At 42.3% G+C, this 19,983-nt stretch overlaps 1 protein-coding gene across 1 annotated transcript in view; it reads left to right on the forward strand.

The window, feature by feature from the left end:
- The window catches only part of gorab (golgin, rab6-interacting), a 30,316-nt gene extending 17,661 nt beyond the window's left edge, over positions 1–12,655 (forward strand). Inside the window, exon 5 of the mRNA XM_084338055.1 lies at positions 10,875–12,655. Coding sequence (XP_084194181.1) covers positions 10,875–11,442 — 568 coding nt within the window. The 3' untranslated portion in view covers positions 11,443–12,655. The remainder of the gene's footprint in view (positions 1–10,874) is intronic.
- Positions 12,656–19,983: the final 7,328 nt, after the last annotated feature.

Here is a 19,983-nt window from a genome sequence, read left to right on the forward strand (position 1 = left end):
GTGATGAGAGTTGTAGGTTGACTGCTGGTTGCTCCTCATGTGATGAGAGTTGTAGGTTGACTGCTGGTTGCTCCTCATGTGATGAGAGTTGTAGGTTGACTGCTGGTGGCTCCTCATGTGATGAGAGTTGTAGGTTGACTGCTGGTGGCTCCTCATGTGATGAGAGTTGTAGGTTGACTGCTGGCTGCTCCTCATGTGATGAGAGTTGTAGGTTGACTGCTGGTTGCTCCTCATGTGATGAGAGTTGTAGGTTGACTGCTGGCTGCTCCTCATGTGATGAGAGTTGTAGGTTGACTGCTGGTTGCTCCTCATGTGATGAGAGTTGTAGGTTGACTGCTGGCTGCTCCTCATGTGATGAGAGTTGTAGGTTGACTGCTGGTTGCTCCTCATGTGATGAGAGTTGTAGGTTGACTGCTGGTTGCTCATCATGTGATGAGAGTTGTAGGTTGACTGCTGGCTGCTCCTCATGTGATGAGAGTTGTAGGTTGACTGCTGGTGGCTCCTCGTGTGATGAGAGTTGTAGGTTGACTGCTGGCTGCTCCTCATGTGATGAGAGTTGTAGGTTGACTGCTGGTTGCTCCTCATGTGATGAGAGTTGTAGGTTGACTGCTGGTTGCTCCTCATGTGATGAGAGTTGTAGGTTGACTGGTGGTTGCTCCTCATGTGATGAGAGTTGTAGGTTGACTGCTGGTTGCTCCTCATGTGATGAGAGTTGTAGGTTGACTGCCGGTTGCTCCTCATGTGATGAGAGTTGTAGGTTGACTGCTGGTGGCTCCTCATGTGATGAGAGTTGTAGGTTGACTGCCGGTTGCTCCTCATGTGATGAGAGTTGTAGGTTGACTTAGGGCTGGGCGATATGACCAAAAACGTTATCGCGATAAAATTATAAAATTATTTTCATATAATTCGATATCGATAATTATCGTCGATATAATGTCCGTCAAGTTTAATTAACTTCTTATGCTGCTGCGAATGTCTCAAGTCGAGTTGATGTCGTCATCAGTCTGCGCACGTTAGCCGACAAGCGGAGTATCTCATGACAATAAATATGACACTAAAATACTCTCTTCCGCCACAATATATTGAAACGACGTCCACTGTATATCCCACACTACCATAAACGTGGCCTCAGAATTCAAAACACACACATACTCGGCACGTAAATATATAAAACAGTGCCGTGCAAGCTAGTTATCCTAGCCAGCCTGTTGGTTCTAAGCGGTGGATTCCATGACAATGTGCTAAATATGACACTAAAATACTCTCTTCCGCCACAATATATTGAAACGACGTCCACTGTATATCCCACACTACCATAAACGTGGCCTCAGAATTAAAAACACACACATACTCGGCACGTAAATATATAAAACAACGGCGTGCAAGCTAATTAGCCTACCAAGCCTTGTTGTTACGCGAGTCGCGTCCTACCTCCTTCCGGGTCTCGGCCATCTCCTTCACTGATTGGTTGTTAGCTGTTGTGCATAAGCACGTCATCACGTAACGCTGGTTGTTGTGAGTGAGTGTGCTGAGCCGAGGCTGAACGGAGCCAAGCTTGGAAAATCGATATATCGAAACTTTGCGACCACGTTTCATGTTTATTTCGAGGAAATAATTTATCGCGATAGTTATCGTTATCGTTTTATCGCCCAGCCCTAGGTTGACTGCTGGCTGCTCCTCATGTGATGAGAGTTGTAGGTTGACTGCTGGTTGCTCCTCATGTGATGAGAGTTGTAGGTTCACTGCTGGCTGCTCCTCATGTGATGAGAGTTGTAGGTTGACTGCTGGTTGCTCCTCATTTGATGAGAGTTGTAGGTTGACTGCTGGTTGCTCCTCATGTGATGAGAGTTGTAGGTTGACTGCTGGTGGCTCCTCATGTGATGAGAGTTGTAGGTTGACTGCTGGCTGCTCCTCATGTGATGAGAGTTGTAGGTTCACTGCTGGCTGCTCCTCATGTGATGAGAGTTGTAGGTTGACTGCTGGTGGCTCCTCATGTGATGAGAGTTGTAGGTTGACTGCTGGCTGCTCCTCATGTGATGAGAGTTGTAGGTTGACTGCTGGCTGCTCCTCATGTGATGAGAGTTGTAGGTTGACTGCTGGCTGCTCCTCATGTGATGAGAGTTGTAGGTTGACTGCTGGTTGCTCCTCATGTGATGAGAGTTGTAGGTTGACTGCTGGCTGCTCCTCATGTGATGAGAGTTGTAGGTTGACTGCTGGTTGCTCCTCATGTGATGAGAGTTGTAGGTTGACTGCTGGTTGCTCCTCATGTGATGAGAGTTGTAGGTTGACTGCTGGTTGCTCCTCATTTGATGAGAGTTGTAGGTTGACTGCTGGTGGCTCCTCATGTGATGAGAGTTGTAGGTTGACTGCTGGTGGCTCCTCATGTGATGAGAGTTGTAGGTTGACTGCTGGCTGCTCCTCATGTGATGAGAGTTGTAGGTTGACTGCTGGCTGCTCCTCATGTGATGAGAGTTGTAGGTTGACTGCTGGCTGCTCCTCATGTGATGAGAGTTGTAGGTTGGCTGCTGGTTGCTCCTCATGTGATGAGAGTTGTAGGTTGACTGCTGGCTGCTCCTCATGTGATGAGAGTTGTAGGTTGACTGCTGGCTGCTCCTCATGTGATGAGAGTTGTAGGGTGACTGCTGGCTGCTCCTCATGTGATGAGAGTTGTAGGTTGACTGCTGGCTGCTCCTCATGTGATGAGAGTTGTAGGTTGACTGCTGGCTGCTCCTCATGTGATGAGAGTTGTAGGTTGACTGCTGGTTGCTCCTCATGTGATGAGAGTTGTAGGTTGACTGCCGGTTGCTCCTCATGTGATGAGAGTTGTAGGTTGACTGCCGGTTGCTCCTCATGTGATGAGAGTTGTAGGTTGACTGCTGGCTGCTCCTCATGTGATGAGAGTTGTAGGTTGACTGCTGGCTGCTCCTCATGTGATGAGAGTTGTAGGTTCACTGCTGGTTGCTCCTCATGTGATGAGAGTTGTAGGTTCACTGCTGGCTGCTCCTCATGTGATGAGAGTTGAAAATGTTTTCATTAACTTGGATCCCAGGATGAACTTATATATTTCTCATTTCAACCCGGGGCTGAGAAAAGTCCAAAGTTTTATTTGTATAATACATGTCAAATAGCCGTGAAAGGAAGAATGAAGATTTCTAAATACTTTTTGTATTAATGGAAAGATAAATGCAAAACAGTAAAAATAAGTGTCCGTAGTGTATCAAATGTTATGAATTATTCATTTTTTGTTTACTTAAGCGCTATTTATTCGGACAATGTGATTTACCACACTGGTCTTTTTGACATGTGGCTTCCAAGTAATTCTTGGAAAACAAAACAATAGCAGAAAATAACTACCAACATCTGTCTGAAATGCCATGAAAACATCTTCTGCGTCACTTGTTTTTCCTCTCGTAATGTAACACAGTGTCTGTGGAAGAATGCCTCCTCTTCCTCCTCTTCAACCAACGTATTTAAGGCACAATAGAGCGACTTCTCATGGGGGGGGGCTGCTGAAATGCACCTCAGATGTCAGCATGGCAACATGTGGTGACTCATGGGTTCTTAAGACACATTCTCAGATACAACGGAGGCCTGTGGCAGTCGTGAATCCAGGGTTCACACAAGGTCCTTGAGGTGCTTAACCCTTTAATCGCCAAGGACGACTTTAGACGTCATTGCTCGCCATGCTTAATCTGCCAATGACGTCGTACAGCGTCTTTGAGATCAATATTTCAAAAATCTGTCATGGCAATCATATTTCACCCAGACTTGAGACTTGCTGTTGATCTCCTCTCAACTCTCCAACGGTTCAAGACCGCCATCTGGTGGCCGATCGGCGAATCGCCAAAACCGGAAGTGAGTGGCCGGAAGTGGTGCTCACCGATATTTCGTCCGGCCACTCGCTATCGCTCGCGGGACTCCAGCTTGATACACTGGATAGCGATCCGTTGCCAATAACTCGATAAACAACATGATTTGGACGTATATAGTATTATACAACCTGGAAATGGATCGCATATATCAACATCCCATAATGGCGATCTTTCTGCTCCACGCTGATCACCCAACGGTCAGAGGAAGCTGCGGTGAGTTTCAGCGTGTTTGATTATTATTTTCGATACAAACTCATCTGATCAATATATGACCCATACTACATGAATGATTTAACGTCGGCCACGGACTTATAAACCCCCCCCTCTGGTCACCAGCAGATGATGAGGCATGACGTTTAGGACCTTGTACAATTGACATTTTTAATCTGACGTCAATCGGTATCGAACTACATTTGATGATCTAATATATGTATTTATTAGTGATGCACCGATGTGAAAATTGTGGCCAATACCGATAACCGATATTAATATTGCTGTTCTAGCCGATACCGATATTTACCGATGTCGATATCTCTGTATAGAAAACACTTTTTTATGATAATCAAATAAAGAGCTATTTTCCAAAACGCATAATTTTTTTACTTTTGTAACTTATTTTCAGAAATGACTGATATTTTGAAACTATTTAAGGCCAAAACATGTAAAAAGAAAAAATTATATAAATATCGGCCCTATTGATATCGGACCGATACCGATGTGTAAAAAAACGGCCATATCGGCCGATATTATATCGGCGGCCGATATATCGTGCATCACTAGTATTTATGGCTATAACTCACATTCTGCAGAATGCTTTAGTTCTGCTTTAGACCGTATTTTAGTATGAATATGTGAATGAAAAAGTAGAACGTTGCTACATCCTAAACGATGGATACTTGACGTTGAATGGGCCATAGTAATGTCAATTTAGCAATACAATTTAAAAAGTTATAGCCCTGCAAAGAAGGGGAACATCTTTATAGACAAATAGAGCTGGCAGAGGATGGTATAAGGATGGATATAAGCGTGGAAGAGAATGGGTTAAAGTGCTTGATTTTTTTTACCAAAAAAAGTAGAGACCTGGAATTCCTTGACAACAGCCCATTTTTTAACAATGTGCTTAAAAAGTCCTTGAAATTCAAATCAACCATTCGCATTGAATGTTTTGTTCATCCATGATCAAATTGTTCTGAATCATGAAATCGTTTTTAATTGTTTCTGTTTTAATCAAATCTGACTAGTCGCTGTCTCGCACGCTCCAACTGCTTTTCCTCATTTCTGTGCGTGTGATGCTCTAGCTCAGGGGTGGCCAACCCGTGGCTCACGAGCCGCATGCGGCTCTTTGCCCGTCAATGTGCGGCTCTTCTTTTTTTTTTTTTTATGTCACTCATTCCACAAGGATGTAGAATAAACATTTAATTTCTTTTTTTAAATGGTCCATTTGCATGTTCTTGGTATCTGAATCTAGGGAATTTCTCCACCATTTTTCATCATATTGCAACACCGTTTTTTGCAAGACGTTCACAGAAAGGTAGAGAAACTAACTGCGTTCTGTTTTATGGCAATAACGTTCAGGTTTGTGGGAGATAATCCAGAAGTCAGATGATTGACAGGGGCTGGTGTGAGCTGGGTAGGGTCGTTTTTCAAAATTTGAAAGCCCTGAGTCTCTTCCTTCAAAAGACTACACTCACTTTTGGATGTGCCACTTCCTCCTGTCAATATGCGCCGGTTTCCGACTCAATGCCCTGAGATTTCTATAATCTTATATTTCACTAATAACAGTTAAAATAATTGGTAAACAAACGTAATGCTGAAAATATACACTTTTACTGTATATCTCGGGCTTAAGAGGTTAACCCTGTGAGGCCCAAATTAAAAAGACATTAGCAACTTCAGAGGCCAGAGAGTGGGACATATAAACACATTTACTATCAAATAGCATTGTGAGGCTGAACAACAGGACCAATTGACTATACATGTGCTTAAATGGGAACTATCTTATAAATGGCCTTTTTCAGTGTTTATTGTTTCTTAGCTATGTGGACTTATATTAATAGGATCTATGTCTCTAATTCTCATATTGGCGCATTCTTCCAATTCTCCTCTCACAATATTCACCCTCACTGAACTGAGTCATCTGAAAATTTGCATATCTGTGATGTCAGAGATTTCTCAGCTGCATAATAATGTGGCAGTTGATGTGGCAGTTGGCACCAGGCCACACAGTGGTTGGAGCCCAGCCTCAAAACGGCTTAAGATCTTGAGATAGAAAAATGCGGTTTTTGAGTACTTGATTAGAAATACAAACCGTACGTTAAATCTAGAGGAAGGAAGGACGTGGTACTTACCTCACCATTTGAAAAAAACCTAGGTGTTCCATAGACTCACAGGAATTGTGTAAAAGTGCCCAAATAGTGAAATAAATAGTTCCCCTTTAAAAAAATTTAAATAAACATTATTTTTTTAAATGGCTAAAAGTGATTTTGTAATTTTGCAACCGTGGGTCTCACAGGGTACTTTTAACCCTGTGAGGCCCAAATAAAAAAGACATTAGCAACTTCAGAGGCCAGAGGGTGAGACCTATAAACACATGAAGGGTGCCGTGACTGAAAAAAAAGGTTTAGAAACGCTGGTATATGGTGTGGCTCTTTGTGGTACCACAGTAATTTTTGTGGCACTTAGTCTCTGACTGGTTGGCCACCCCTGCTCTAGCTGGCAAGCAGGCCAAGAAGATGCTTAACACTTTGGCTGCCTAAGGTTAAATTCATGATATACCATAGATTGCCAGCGCTATTTGTCTATGGAGAAAGTCCCCTTCTTTGCAGGGCTATAACTTTTTAAATTCTATTGCTACATTGCCATTATTAGGGCCCATTCAAAGTCCTATATGTATTGTTCATAGTGTAGCAACGTTAAACTTTTTCATTCACATATTCATAGTAAAGTATGGTCTAATGTATAAGTGTGTTTTCATCTCTTTCTGCAGCTTTCTCCAGAACGTGATATATAGCCCCAAATGCATTATATTGATGATGAAATACAGTTTGATGGCAATCAGCGCGATATAAAAAATTCCAACTAGACTTACTTCTAGAAGTTACTACACGTCATCTGATGTTGACCGGATGGGCGAGGGGGCGTTTATAATTCCGTGGGCAGCATTATACCAATCATCTAATGTGGGTCAAATGTTGATAATAGCAGTTAGTATCGAAGACGGTAACGTTACACGCTAAAACTCACCCCAGTCTCCGCGCGCCGTTGGGCGATCATCGTAGAGTAGAAATTCTATCATTATGGGATGGCGATTTACCCGGTCCATCTCCAGCTTGTATAATGGTATATACGTCCAAATCATGTTGTTTATCGAGTTATTGGCAATCGATCGCTATGTAGCGTGACGAGCCAGAGTCCCGGGACATGTACAGAGTGGCCGGAAGCAATACGGACGTCTAGCACAACCTCTATGGCACATCCTGTTTAAGCGATTGCGCCGATCGGCCACCAGATGGCGCTCCTGAACCGCCAGAGAGCTCAGTGGGTCCTGCTGGTGGATCTCAGGCCAGCGGAGGGGACATATGAATCCGATCGCAGATTTTTGAAATATTGATATAAGGACGCTGTACAGCGTCCTCCGGCAACTTGAGCATGGCCCGCAATGACGTCAAAACACGTTTCATGGCAGCCAAAGTGTTAAAAAAACAGCATTTAAAAGTGAATTGTATCCTTCGAGTGGCATCCTTGAAAATGAAAAATTGTGCTTGGAAAAGTACTTAAAAGTCCTTGAATTTCATTTAGCAATGTCTGTGGGAACCCTGTGATAAGATATTCCTTTATTGATCCCCTTGGGGAAACCCAGGCATCATAGCAGCACGGGGGAGGGGGGGTACAGGTATATGCAGGGTAATAGTAGAAGACATAATACAGGCAATGAGATTATAGTACAGTATAAAAGTAAAAATAGGCAGTGTAAATTATATAATTTTTAAAGTCATGGTCTGGTAATGAAAGTAGTCGTTTAATTTATTCTACACGTCACTGACAAAAAATGCATTGTGACGGGACAGACATTTACTGTACATCTATGTATTTTTTTTTTTACTCTGGAAACGACGCCCCCCGCAGGATGCTTTAAGCACTGGTGACATGCTGTCTTTACACTGAGCACTTGTAACGTGTTTACAAACCACCTTTTAAACCTTCGTCACTCTTAGTTCCTCTCAGAGGAGCCTGTTTTTCCTTCTCGGGATGTTCTTTAATTAAACGGAAAATCCACCTTAAATATAGAATTCACACGTGGTATGTCTGTAATACTGTAAAGCTCAGTTCTGATTTGTGGACAGGAACAGATCTCCTTAAAGGGCCACTCCACCAAACTAAAAACTATGATTCATTTTGCTCATAATCTCACACATCCAAAAACCGCTTTGCACACATTCAGTTATTGATAGTAAATGAGTTTTACTTTGGCCACCAGTGATGTCATCATCAGGGACTTTGAATCCTTGTGTTAATTACAGCTCAATGATGAAGTATCAGTTCTTATAAGACAAGGTGTTGCTATTTCTTCATCTACATCATTTCATGGAGCTGTAATGAACACAACACAAGGATTCAATGTCCTCGATGACCTCAGCGGTGACATATTCAAACTAATTTACTCTCAATAACTGTCAAACTGAATGAATGTGTGCAAAACTGTTTTGGGATGTGTGTGAGATTATGTCAAATGAATCAAAAAGTGCCCCTTTTTTAAGGTGACTACCAGAGAGACTTGAGCAATGATGTCATTAATAGATGATGTGACTAGTAGAACAACTCCTTGGACACTATGACTGTAACCATGGTGATTTTACTGGGATATGAGGACACTGTGACAGTAACCATGGTGATTTTACTCGGATATGAGGACACTGACAGTAACCATGGTGATTTGACTGGGATATGAGGACACTGACAGTAACCATGGTGATTTGACTGGGATATGAGGACACTGACAGTAACCATGGTGATTCTACTGGGATATGAGGACACTGTGACAGTAACCATGGTGATTCTACTGGGATATGAGGACACTGTGACAGTAACCATGGTGATTCTACTGGGATATGAGGACACTGTGACAGTAACCATCGGTGATTCTACTGGGATATGAGGACACAAAGAATATATAAATAAGAAGAAAACTACCAACTGTTTTCTAATAATAATAATAATTTAATTTATTTTATATAGTGCTTCTCAATGACCCGAAGTCGCTGACAATAGGCAAATAAAAAACAAAGAAAGATGGAACCACAGGGAACTATCTGTTGCGGAGGTGAAAGTATGAGGTTTTGATGACTGAGCGGACGTGGGGGTCAAATGAGAGGGTGGGATCCAGGATGACGCCGAGGTTGCGAACCAGGGGGGAGGGGGTGATGGTTGATCATTTATAGTGAGTGTGATGGGTCCGGATCTGCAGAGGGTGGATTTGGTGCCGGTGAAGAATGGTTCCGTCTTTTCACTGTTGAGTTTGAGGAGGCTGTGGGTCAGCCAGGATTGTAGTTCAGATATGCAGGACTCAATTTACTTAGAGTGCCGTCTGTAGGGATGGGAATTGATACGATTTTATCGATCCGATTCCATTATCGATTCTGCTTATCGATCCGATTCTTTATTGATTCCCTTATCGATTCCTGCTACATTTATAATTTGCATAAATAAATTGGAAATGCAACCGAACTAAGCTGGTTAGAATAACAACATGCAACTTGACATTTCTGATTGTCATTTATCATTTATTGTTGAGCCCCATGTCATAAAAATACAAAAACTGTAAAAAAAAAAAATTGACTATAAATAAAATAATGTATTTGAGAACTAATTTTATCTATTGAACTGTAGTTGCATTAAAACAGGTTGTTATTGCAAAAGATAATTTGTTAGCAATAACCTACCTGTATAAATAAAGGCCAGCTCAGTGTTCTCTCTCTGCAATGAGCATGGCTATTTATCTAGCTAGCGGCTAACGTTACTTTACCATGTAAATGAATGACTAGGATGCAAAGCACTTACAGTTTTCACTGCACACACAAAACGGTCGCAATATCGAGCCCTTCAGGTTTTCCTAGTCAAGCAATCAAATAGTCTGCTATGGCTGCATGTGGCGCTAACGTTATTGTTTTTAAATGCGCAACTGTCGGAAAAACATGGCATCGATGAGAGGAATCGATAGTCACAGAGGCATGCGATTCCAGGAATCGGACAATTAGGACCGGTTCCCAATCGATTCCGATTCTCGATTCCCATCCCTAGCCGTCTGTCCTTCCAGATGGTTCTGGTGTGATTTAGCTTGGTTCTGCAGGGATCGGCTGTCACTCCAATACAGTGGAGCTGAATGTCACTCAGTCGGTGGCGCTCAAAGCACCAAGAAAATACTGTACATTTGGAAGAACTCAACAGCAACGTCTTTCCAGAAATCATGACTCGTGTTACTCAAGTTAATCCACAGACCTTGTTGTGCAGCAGTTTCATGTAGGGACTGTTTTCTACCAAACCACACCCCCATAATGATGAATGATAGATGGATTTATACTTTATAGCACTCCCAAGTAAGCGGAAAAATATGTTTTTTAATTTTGCATAAACTGCCCCTTTAACCGTTTTTCATTTATTTTTAAAGACTTTATTTGCCCTACCTCTCTCCCATGAGTTCCCTTTCTGTTGTCCTAATGTCATCCCTGAACCCTGAAACTATGTTTTACTACATGGTACTATGTTTTGCTACATGGTACTATGTTTTGCTACATGGTACTATGTTTTGCTACATGGTACTATGTTTTGCTACATGGTACTATGTTTTACTACATGGTACTATGTTTTACTTTGTTTTACTATGTTTCGGTACTTGCACCTTCGCTAAATGAGTTGTTTGATCTTCTAAGTCCAAAAAACAACAACAAAAAAGTATATAATCCATCTACCCTCCACCCCCTTCTCTCTCTCTCTCTCTCGCCCCAGGAAGCGCTATGAGAAGGCGGAGACGGAGTACGTGGCGGCGAAGCTGGACTTCCACAAGAGGACGGAGGTGAAGGAGCAGCTGACGGAGCACCTGTGTGCCATCATCCAGCAGAACGAGCTGCGCAAGGCCCACAAGCTGGAGGAGCTGATGCTGCAGCTGTCCCTCAACGCCGGGGAGGAGGAGGAGCTGGAGGAGGAGAGGCAGCGGGGGGAGGGGGAGAGGGAGAGACTGAGGAAGGAAGAGGAGAAGGACCAACCGAGAAAGGGGGCGGAGGAGGAGGTGGAGAAGAGGGGGAGCGCGGTGGAAACCCCAGGAGAGAGGAAGGAGGAGGAGGAGGAGGAGGAGAAGGGGATCCAGGAGAACGGGGAGGTTGTAGTAGTGCAGCCTAGTCCAGACGAGGAGCCCAAACCGGGGGGAGAGACGGAGAAGCAGGGGGAGGCGGAGGAGGGAGCCTCCAGCCACCAAGACTGCCCCCCAGTGACTGAACCAAAGAGGAGCGAGCGGGACTGTGAGCGGACTGAAGGCTCCATCCAGAGCCCGACGGAGCCCCTGGCCTCCCCCTCCTGATGTCTGTCTGGGGGGGGGGGGGGGTTCAAATGTCCTGTGTGTTTAGAGATCCTTGTCATTCCTTACTTCCAACCATTAGCTCCTTGCACCGTTAGGGTAAAATCACTTTCACTCCATTCAGGAAATCGAGGGGGCGGAAGTAATTGGCATTAGAAGGTTTTTATTTTTTATTTTTTTATCCAACCCATGAACAAATACAAAGTATTTTAGCAAATAACCTGCAGCTTCTATTTACATTTTGGAGTGGATTGAATTGAGAGTCTGGACATTGTTACTGATTCCCGCTCTATAGGGACCTGTACTAATAATGTATTACACTAATACTGTTATGAAATATATTGTGACATCTATTCCATTGGCTGTGGGCCTGCATGAACTGTAATCAATATAATGGTTCCAGATGGATGAGAATATTATTTGCGGTCCAAAAGGGTTATTATTACCTAGGAAAAAAATTGTTATACATATAGCTAGTTATTCTAGATGTTGTTAAATCTTTAAAGGTGCAGTGATTCAAATGCAACCAAACGGCCCCACCACTGAATACCAAAGGAGAGATAAAAGATACGTTTTTTTTGCTTTCTCAAATTTATATTCCTAAACACTTTCTAAAAGTGTGTTCTGTATTTTGAGTTATGGTCGGTTAAAGGCTTAAACTCCATCTACAGGTCAACACTCAAACGTGTGCATATATATAACATATATTACTGCATATTACTGCAAAAATGTACATGTTTACAACAGATTGGGCCTTTTTTTTTTACTTTTCTATTCTGTTCTCATGGATGTCTTGAGGCTACAGTCAGAGCTGCCCGTGATCTTCAGAAGTTATTTCATGATCATTTACAGTTACCCGGCTTGATTGAGTAATCCCTCTCCGTGTAATGCCCTCCTGTCAGACTATGGCCCATCACAGAACAAATTTAATTTGTATTTGATTACCGTCTTGGTTATAGTCGCTCTCATTGTAGCTGCTTCTAAAAAGAAAATAACTATCTCTCTCTCTCTCTCCCAGAACTCTTCATCATCCAGTGTGGCTTTACATCATAATGCGGAGAGAGAGACAGAGAGAGAAAAAAAAGCAAAGGTTTAATTCATAGAGTGGCTGTTTTTGATTGCTTTGTGTCTGTGCATCAGGGGATGAAGAATGGTTAGTATTTACAGTACATCCTAGACTATAGGAGCTCTTGTGCTGAACAGATGCAGGGTTAGAGAGAGGGGGGGGGGGGGGATTAATCTATTTATGTTATGAACTTAAACGCATGCTGTAGATCAACATATTAGCTTGGTTTTGGGATGGATGGAGGGGTGGTCGTGTTTCACAAAGCTGATTTTCCTCCGTCTGTAAAGTTGAAGATCTGTAGCGGGGCCTCCTGCGCTGTAAGGTGATCCGTCATAATGGATGTATGTATGTATGTATGTAAGGCCCCTCAGAGGACTCTCGTTCCAATGTTCCTACGTCATCGCCGGCTTCACATGCAGGTATTTATTTCCGCTTGCCACATATCGGGACGATATCGAACAATCGTAATACCATCGGTCACACACCGTCCAGGTGTTCCCTTGGTGTGTGTGAGAAGAAGAGAAGAAGAAGTCTTTATCTATAGTGTGTGTGTGTGTGTCGGAAGGAAGAGCGTGCAGATATATACCGTGTGACCAATGCTTTCAGTTGGGTTGTATTTTTGTTAAAAGCGTTTTATTTTAACTTTGATGTTAAATACATTTTAAATAACCAGAGGTCTGTGGTGGGGGTATATGTGTGTTCTTATTTAAATGGATGAATATGTAAAGGTTATTTTAAATTATACTGTATAGGCCTTGTGTCCCATGATTAATAATGTATTTTTTTATATAATATATATTATGAGCATAAGAGGATTTATTTAATATTCCCTTTGATTTTCTTCTGTGGTCATAACTGGCATACTTTTTAAATAAATTGCATTTTGTAACTTATTCTTACTTTCGTCTTTCTTTTTGCCAGAATGAATGGATATTTAGATTCTAGTATATATATTGTAACCATATTTATTGTAATGCGTAATATGACTGATGGGCCTCATCTGCACCTTGATTACACTGCCTATTGCTCATGCGTTTACTCGGTTAATTATATTATATTGTTTACACTGCCTACTTAAAATGTTCTACTGTACTATAATTGTATTCCCTGCATTATTACCCTATACCCCTCCCCCATGCTGCTATGACGCCTGGATTTCCCCCAAGGGGATCAATAAAGGAATATCTTATATTTCTACATCAACCTAAAACATTTGTCATTTTAGTGATCTACCCGGGTCGGATGTAGACCGGTGACCGTCTCGTCTCCCGTCAGGTTTTAGTAGCGACTGTAAAGGTGAAGCCGGTGAAATTGATTCCCCTGAAGCCCGTGGTCCGGGAGGAATGTACTGAGAAGAAGAAGAAGCAGTTTCCCCCCCTTGGACTCCCATCGCTTTCTCAAGTCATTTTAAAGTGCAGTAAGTGTTCTGTAAACCGCTTTGAGATTTTACTGCACTTCGGTCACATCTGGCCCGTCTTGAACGAGAGCCTCATAAAGCTCCTTTAATTAGTGAGTGAGGACTGACTGACCACCGCGCGGCGGGACGCGGCCAGGGTCAAGGGTCAAGGGTTAAACGCGCCTGATGATGATATCCTGTCCGAGGAGCTGATGGGAATTTTTCACTTGTGTCACTTTGTCGACGACGACCCCTGCCGCTTATAATTCCTCGATCGACGCTGTTCAATTTTGTTTTTACATTAAAATTATATTCATTTTGGCGCCACGTTTGCCTTCCAAGTTTCACGTTTTATTTTATTTGTCACATATAAGGACCATAAGGTATACATACATTATAGTGACATGCTTGGTGCTGTATGAGCCCCCTGAGATTGTGCTTCATACAGTAAGTAAAAAGAATAAAGACCAAACACTATACAAAATATACAATATACAAACTAAAGTACAAAATGAAGTATAAAATGCAAACTTTTAAAATGCAAAAATGAGGTAAAGTGCCCGTTTGATGATGAAGAGAAGAGACATAAATCAGCTGCACCGCTGCGGGGGGCGGGCTCCTCGTGAGAAGAAATATAGCCATAATGCACTTATGCCCAAAATGCAAGAAAAAAAATACCCGATGTAATGTATTGAGGTTATAGCATCCAGCGCGGGGCTTAATAAATAGCATACATTGGAAATATAGGCTACATTTCCATTTGGATTTTTTTTTGTGAGGTGGTGGGCTCGACTTCAGACGAGCGGTGGGTTTTTAAAGCGATGTGTGATTTATGATTTATGATTTATGTGGCGCTAGCGTCCCCCGACAGGTCGAGAAAGACCCTGTAACCCGAGAACCCGAAGCTGGGGAAAAAAAGAGACCCAAGATCAACTTTTACTGAAAGTCTCCGCCATCTGGTCCGAGCTGCGCCGACATCATTGAATTGTGACCTTGTCACGGCTTTCTTCTTGTGAGCAAATTGAATGAACCCCCAAATCCGACTAATTGGATCAAGTTTATAATGTAAAATTAATACAGCGGGGCCATGTGGGCCTGATCTATAATCTATTTTAATCAGGTGTAATTCACGGACTATCGAATTGAGAATATAGAGGCTATACTTGTACTATACTCGTATCATATCCAGTGATCTGTTTCATTGGCCCAGAGTGAATTAGAGGCCGCGGATAGTCTGTCTAAACATTTCCTCTTTTTTTTGGTCGGCTTAATGGATAAACTCCGTTAACAGTCACTCAACCCCATTCGTTCCATTTCAGTTTACTGGACGTTGGAGTTAAGTGTTAATCCGATGGAATTTAGGATATTATTATAGGCTCAATCAGAAATTAGACCGTGTAAAAAATAATAAAAAAAATGATATTTTAGAACAAAAATAATAAGAGATATAGTTCATATACATTTATTTAGCCTATAATATGCCTAAATCAAAACACCTACAACACCACAAGCTCTTTTTAGATTATTTGATCAATTTGTAAATTAAGTGCTATTGTTATCTTTGGTTATTGAATCATTTTAAACGTTTCAGAGTTATTTTGGATTTGGGACATTTTCATGAATAACCCAACGTCTAAAATCCAAATAATAACATTAAATAAAAAAAAAACTATTCTAAGGAGCAACATTGCCCCTAATTAAGTAATTAATTAATTAACTCATGCAGCCTATAAGATGTCGCCTAATTATCGAGCGGCCAAGTCAAAATCGGTCTATTTAATTAAAGGCCACACTTGGACATAATGTGTTTTTCTTCACTGTTGACTCAGTGGTTTATGTATTAGTTCAATCCCTCGCCTCGGGCTGGCTGGTTCACTGGCCCCCAAGCCGGCGTGCACGTCCCGGGACGGACGGGGGCTGGAGCCGGGAGCCTCTGTCCAGTGACCCTTGGTGCTGATTGGGGTAGCGCGTTGGCCCCTGTCCTGTTTTATTTCCCTAATTGGGAGTAAATGGCCTCCTTGTTGACTCTCTACATCCTGTGAGGGGGGACCATATGTTGCCCGACACACTCCCCTCGCTGGAGCCCCACTCCTGATTGCAGCGGCGGGGGAATTCGCATCGTCTGACCCGTTGAGCTGCAAATCCTCCGCACAGCCATAGAGCATGATTACAGCTTCCAGTGGCCTCTTCAGGCCCGCTGTCAAGAAGCAACACTGCAATCGCCTCATAATCTAAATTGGAGAATTGGAGTGTGGAGGCGGTGCCAGATAGCTGTAAAAACCGCTCCAATTCTCCAATTAAGATTATGAGGCGATTACTTTTTTTTCGTTTAGCTAATGACATTGTTTTAGCCTTTTACAGCATAAAACGTTTCCACTTGGTAATACTACAGTTATACAGCCTCGGCTTTGCGTGGTGGGTTGATGGTTCCACCACTCTGCTCCTCCTGTCCCGATCTGCAACACGCGTTAGGTTCATTCTGCAGGTCGAGTGTGCCATGCTTATTGTGTGTGTATATGCCTATATGCTGTGTGTGTACTGTGTATACCTGCCTATTGCTCTGTGTGTGTGGTGTGTGCGTGTGTATATGCATGCCTGCCTATTGCTCTGTGTGTGTGTGTGTATATATATTGCTCTCTGTGTGTGTCTGTGTGTGCGCACCTGCTTATTGTGTGTGTGCCTGCTTATTGTGTGTGTGTGTGTATATGCCTATGATGTGTGTGATATTGCTGTGTGTGTATATGTGCCATATTGCTATCTCTCTATCTCTCTCTATCTGTGTGTGTGTGTGTGTGTGTGTGTGTGTGTGTGTGTGTGTGTGTGTGTGTGTGTGTGTGTGTGTGTGTGTGTGTGTGTGTGTGTGTGTGTGTGTGTGTGTGTGTGTGTGTGTGTGTGTGTGTGTGTGTGTGTGTGTGTGTGTGTGTGTGTGTGTGTGTGTGTGTGTGTGTGTGTGTGTGTGTATATGGATGTGTATGTGTGTGTAGTGTGCGTGTGTATATGCCTGCCTATTGTTTCAGCGCTCAACACTGGCGGGCAGCGCTAATTGCAAACGGGCTGTTGCTGTTCCCAACATAAAACAAGCTGCTCCTGATTAAAACAACACGCAGAGTTTACAGAGCAGTGTGAAATTAATTCACCCGCACTGATTCTGATTAGACAAGCCTAACCGCTGGGCTGGGCTCTCATCGTGGGGGGGGGGGGGGGGGGGGCTGTGCTCTCATCATATGGGGGAGGGGGGGTTGTTGTAACACATCCAGTTTCACCACACTGAGGTATAGGGCTCATGTGATTAGTGTACATTGATATTTCAAACATGGGCCCTGAATGATGACGTGTGAAGTTCAGAGCGACTCTGCGATGGACACGATGTTTGGAAAAAGACACACGAAGAGCATTTTTTATTTTGTTCTGATGCATCTTATAGGAGTTTTGAGTCACTCGTCTATGGTCTACAGATACAGAGCTCTATAGCCCTTGCAACGTGTTTTTCCCATATAGTCGGACTCGTAATATGTCCAAATCATTGTCAGGGACGGGTATAACTCTGTTTAATAAAAAAAAAAAAAAAAAAAAAAAAAAAAAATGCGTCTTTATTGTGACCTGCTGGGAAATGTTGCGAGAAAACGACGCAGTCGTCCCCCACAGTCTCAGGCGGGTCAGACCACTGCGTGTGTTGATGAATGATCACTTTTAGGCCTCATATAATTATGAATTAGCTGCACGTCTGTGCTCATATTTGGGATTTTTGTCATTATGCAATAGTGCAATATTAACAATATTAACCCGATATTGAGCTGTGTTGTTGATTTGAGAAACATGTCTCATTTGCATCTGAGACCAAACGTAACCCTGTTGGTGCGGGTTGTTGTGTGGATTAAATTTTTTTCCCCACATCTACAATTAGCCCTGCTCTTACAAACGCCCCCCTCTCTCTCTCTCTCTCTCTCTCTCTCTCTCTCTCTCTCTCTCTCTCTCTCTCTCTCTCTCTCTCTCTCTCCCTCCTCTCTCTCTTTGAGGTCAGTATATGGCGTTGAGTGAGACTATAGTGTTTTGTTGCAAACAGATGTAAGCGAAGTCTGTGCCAAATTCTGAAGGCTGTCGGTGAAATGACTGCACAGTAATGAGGGAATAAAGCGCGCGGCTTCAATTGCTGCATGGGAAATAAATATAACAACGCTCTGGAGAAGAACAGCCTCCATGTTTTCAGTCATTGCTCAAATAAATTAACCTCGCTTAATAATATCTTCACTGCCACACGACAGAAGGAAGACAGTCGGTTGTGTGATAGTAAAGGGTTAACCTTCTCCTGTCGTGTGGCAGTGAAAGGGTTAACCGTTTGGTAGTGCGGCAGTGAAAGGGTTAACGCGCATCTATCGGATGGATTGCTGACGAGTCCGACTGAGCTAAAGATTGATTATTGATTATTATTATTATTATGATTATAATTTTTTTTGTCTGTATACGGTTTTCCAAAACACACCCTAAAGAGCAACACTCACATAACATTTGGGACCATTTAAAACCTGCACGATCACAAACCCCTTTTCGGTGTTTACATCTTTATTTTATTGTGTTTGTTCGTTTTAATTGTATATATCTGTGTGTCTCGAGTCGACGTCGTTGTAAACGAGGGCAACTCTCCTCTACTCACCAAGAGACGTATATAAAGGATTAGTATGAATTAATTCGCTGTGCAATTTCTAGAGCCCACATTCAAGAGAGTGAAAATAAGATGAAATCGCTCAGCATCACATCACCGTATACCTCATTTGGCATTATTGCATTTTGGTTGCATTTTGTACTTCACGTTGTACTTTAGTTTCGTATATTGTAGTTTGTATATAGTGTTTGGTCTTTATTCTTTTTACTTTTTTTTAAGCACAGGCTCATGAACCAAGCATTTCACTGTAATGTACATTATATGTGACAAATAAAACAAAACTTGAACGTATTCATTTGAGCAATTGCATTTAGTAGACTAGTCGTTTATTATCACATAGTCGTTTATTATCACAGATTAGTCGTTTATGATCACAGACAGACAGTAGGCCGTTTAATAGTTTAACATTTCTTATTTCAAAAGTTAGCGGGGGACACGTTTATCTTTTTAATAACCGCGTGGACAGTTCTTTCTTCGTCTTATAGTTCCCCACTTCTTACGATATACAAAACATTGTTTCATTGATCTTAAACGCAGAATTGACCCCGACCGACTTCCCTGTTGACATACCCGCTAAGAAAACTAATTTAACACACGTGCGCCATATCATAATGTCAAGGCTATTATAGAAACCTTGAGAGAGAGAAAATAAAACGTGTTATTAGACTATATTAGGCCTATCCGACGACTATAAGTGCGCGACTATACGACAACATACCATCACAGCTCATGCGTTTAGATCAGGGCCTTTTTTTTTTTTTTTTTTTTTTACCAGTATCTTTACTTAATTTGAATAAAGGTCAAATGGCGGTGCGTAAAACACGCACAAGGATCACACTCTGCAGCCTGTAACCCGCACACTGATACACACATATTAAGCGCTGCTTTTTATTTGTGGCAAAAGTGAAATTAGGTGCCCTAAGTTATAGGCCAAATCAACAACGCCATGAGTCATCTATAAATCTCATCAGCTTTATTTAAACTCGAAATGCAACTGAGTTTATTTCACAGTACATAAGCCGAGGTTGCCTTTTTGAGTTTAAATAAAGGTTTGAAATTAAATTAAATGAAATCTATAAATCTATAGGCGTATATACTGTGAAATAAACTCTCTGCACCCCGTACTGTATACGGGCCCACGTGGGCTCTGTATAGTGGATTATTAGATGATTTCAACAAATGTCTCCTTGGATCTCACTATAACTTTAGATCACAGGTCAAAGGTCAGGATGGCGGCACTCTCATGCGCACGGCTTGTTTTGACGTTTACAGTCGCTGCGGACAAAACGATATAGGAGGACTTTGGGGCAAAACAGGCCACTTTCGCATCTAATCCTTCGCTGTATAGTAAAAAAAAAAAAAAAAAGGAGGAGGATTTAGGATAAAGGAGGCCGGGAGAGAGAGATTGAGAGAGAGAGAGGG

Source organism: Notolepis coatsorum, assembly GCF_963971535.1.
Source record: "Notolepis coatsorum genome assembly, chromosome: 2".
Taxonomy (NCBI): domain Eukaryota; kingdom Metazoa; phylum Chordata; class Actinopteri; order Aulopiformes; family Paralepididae; genus Notolepis; species Notolepis coatsorum.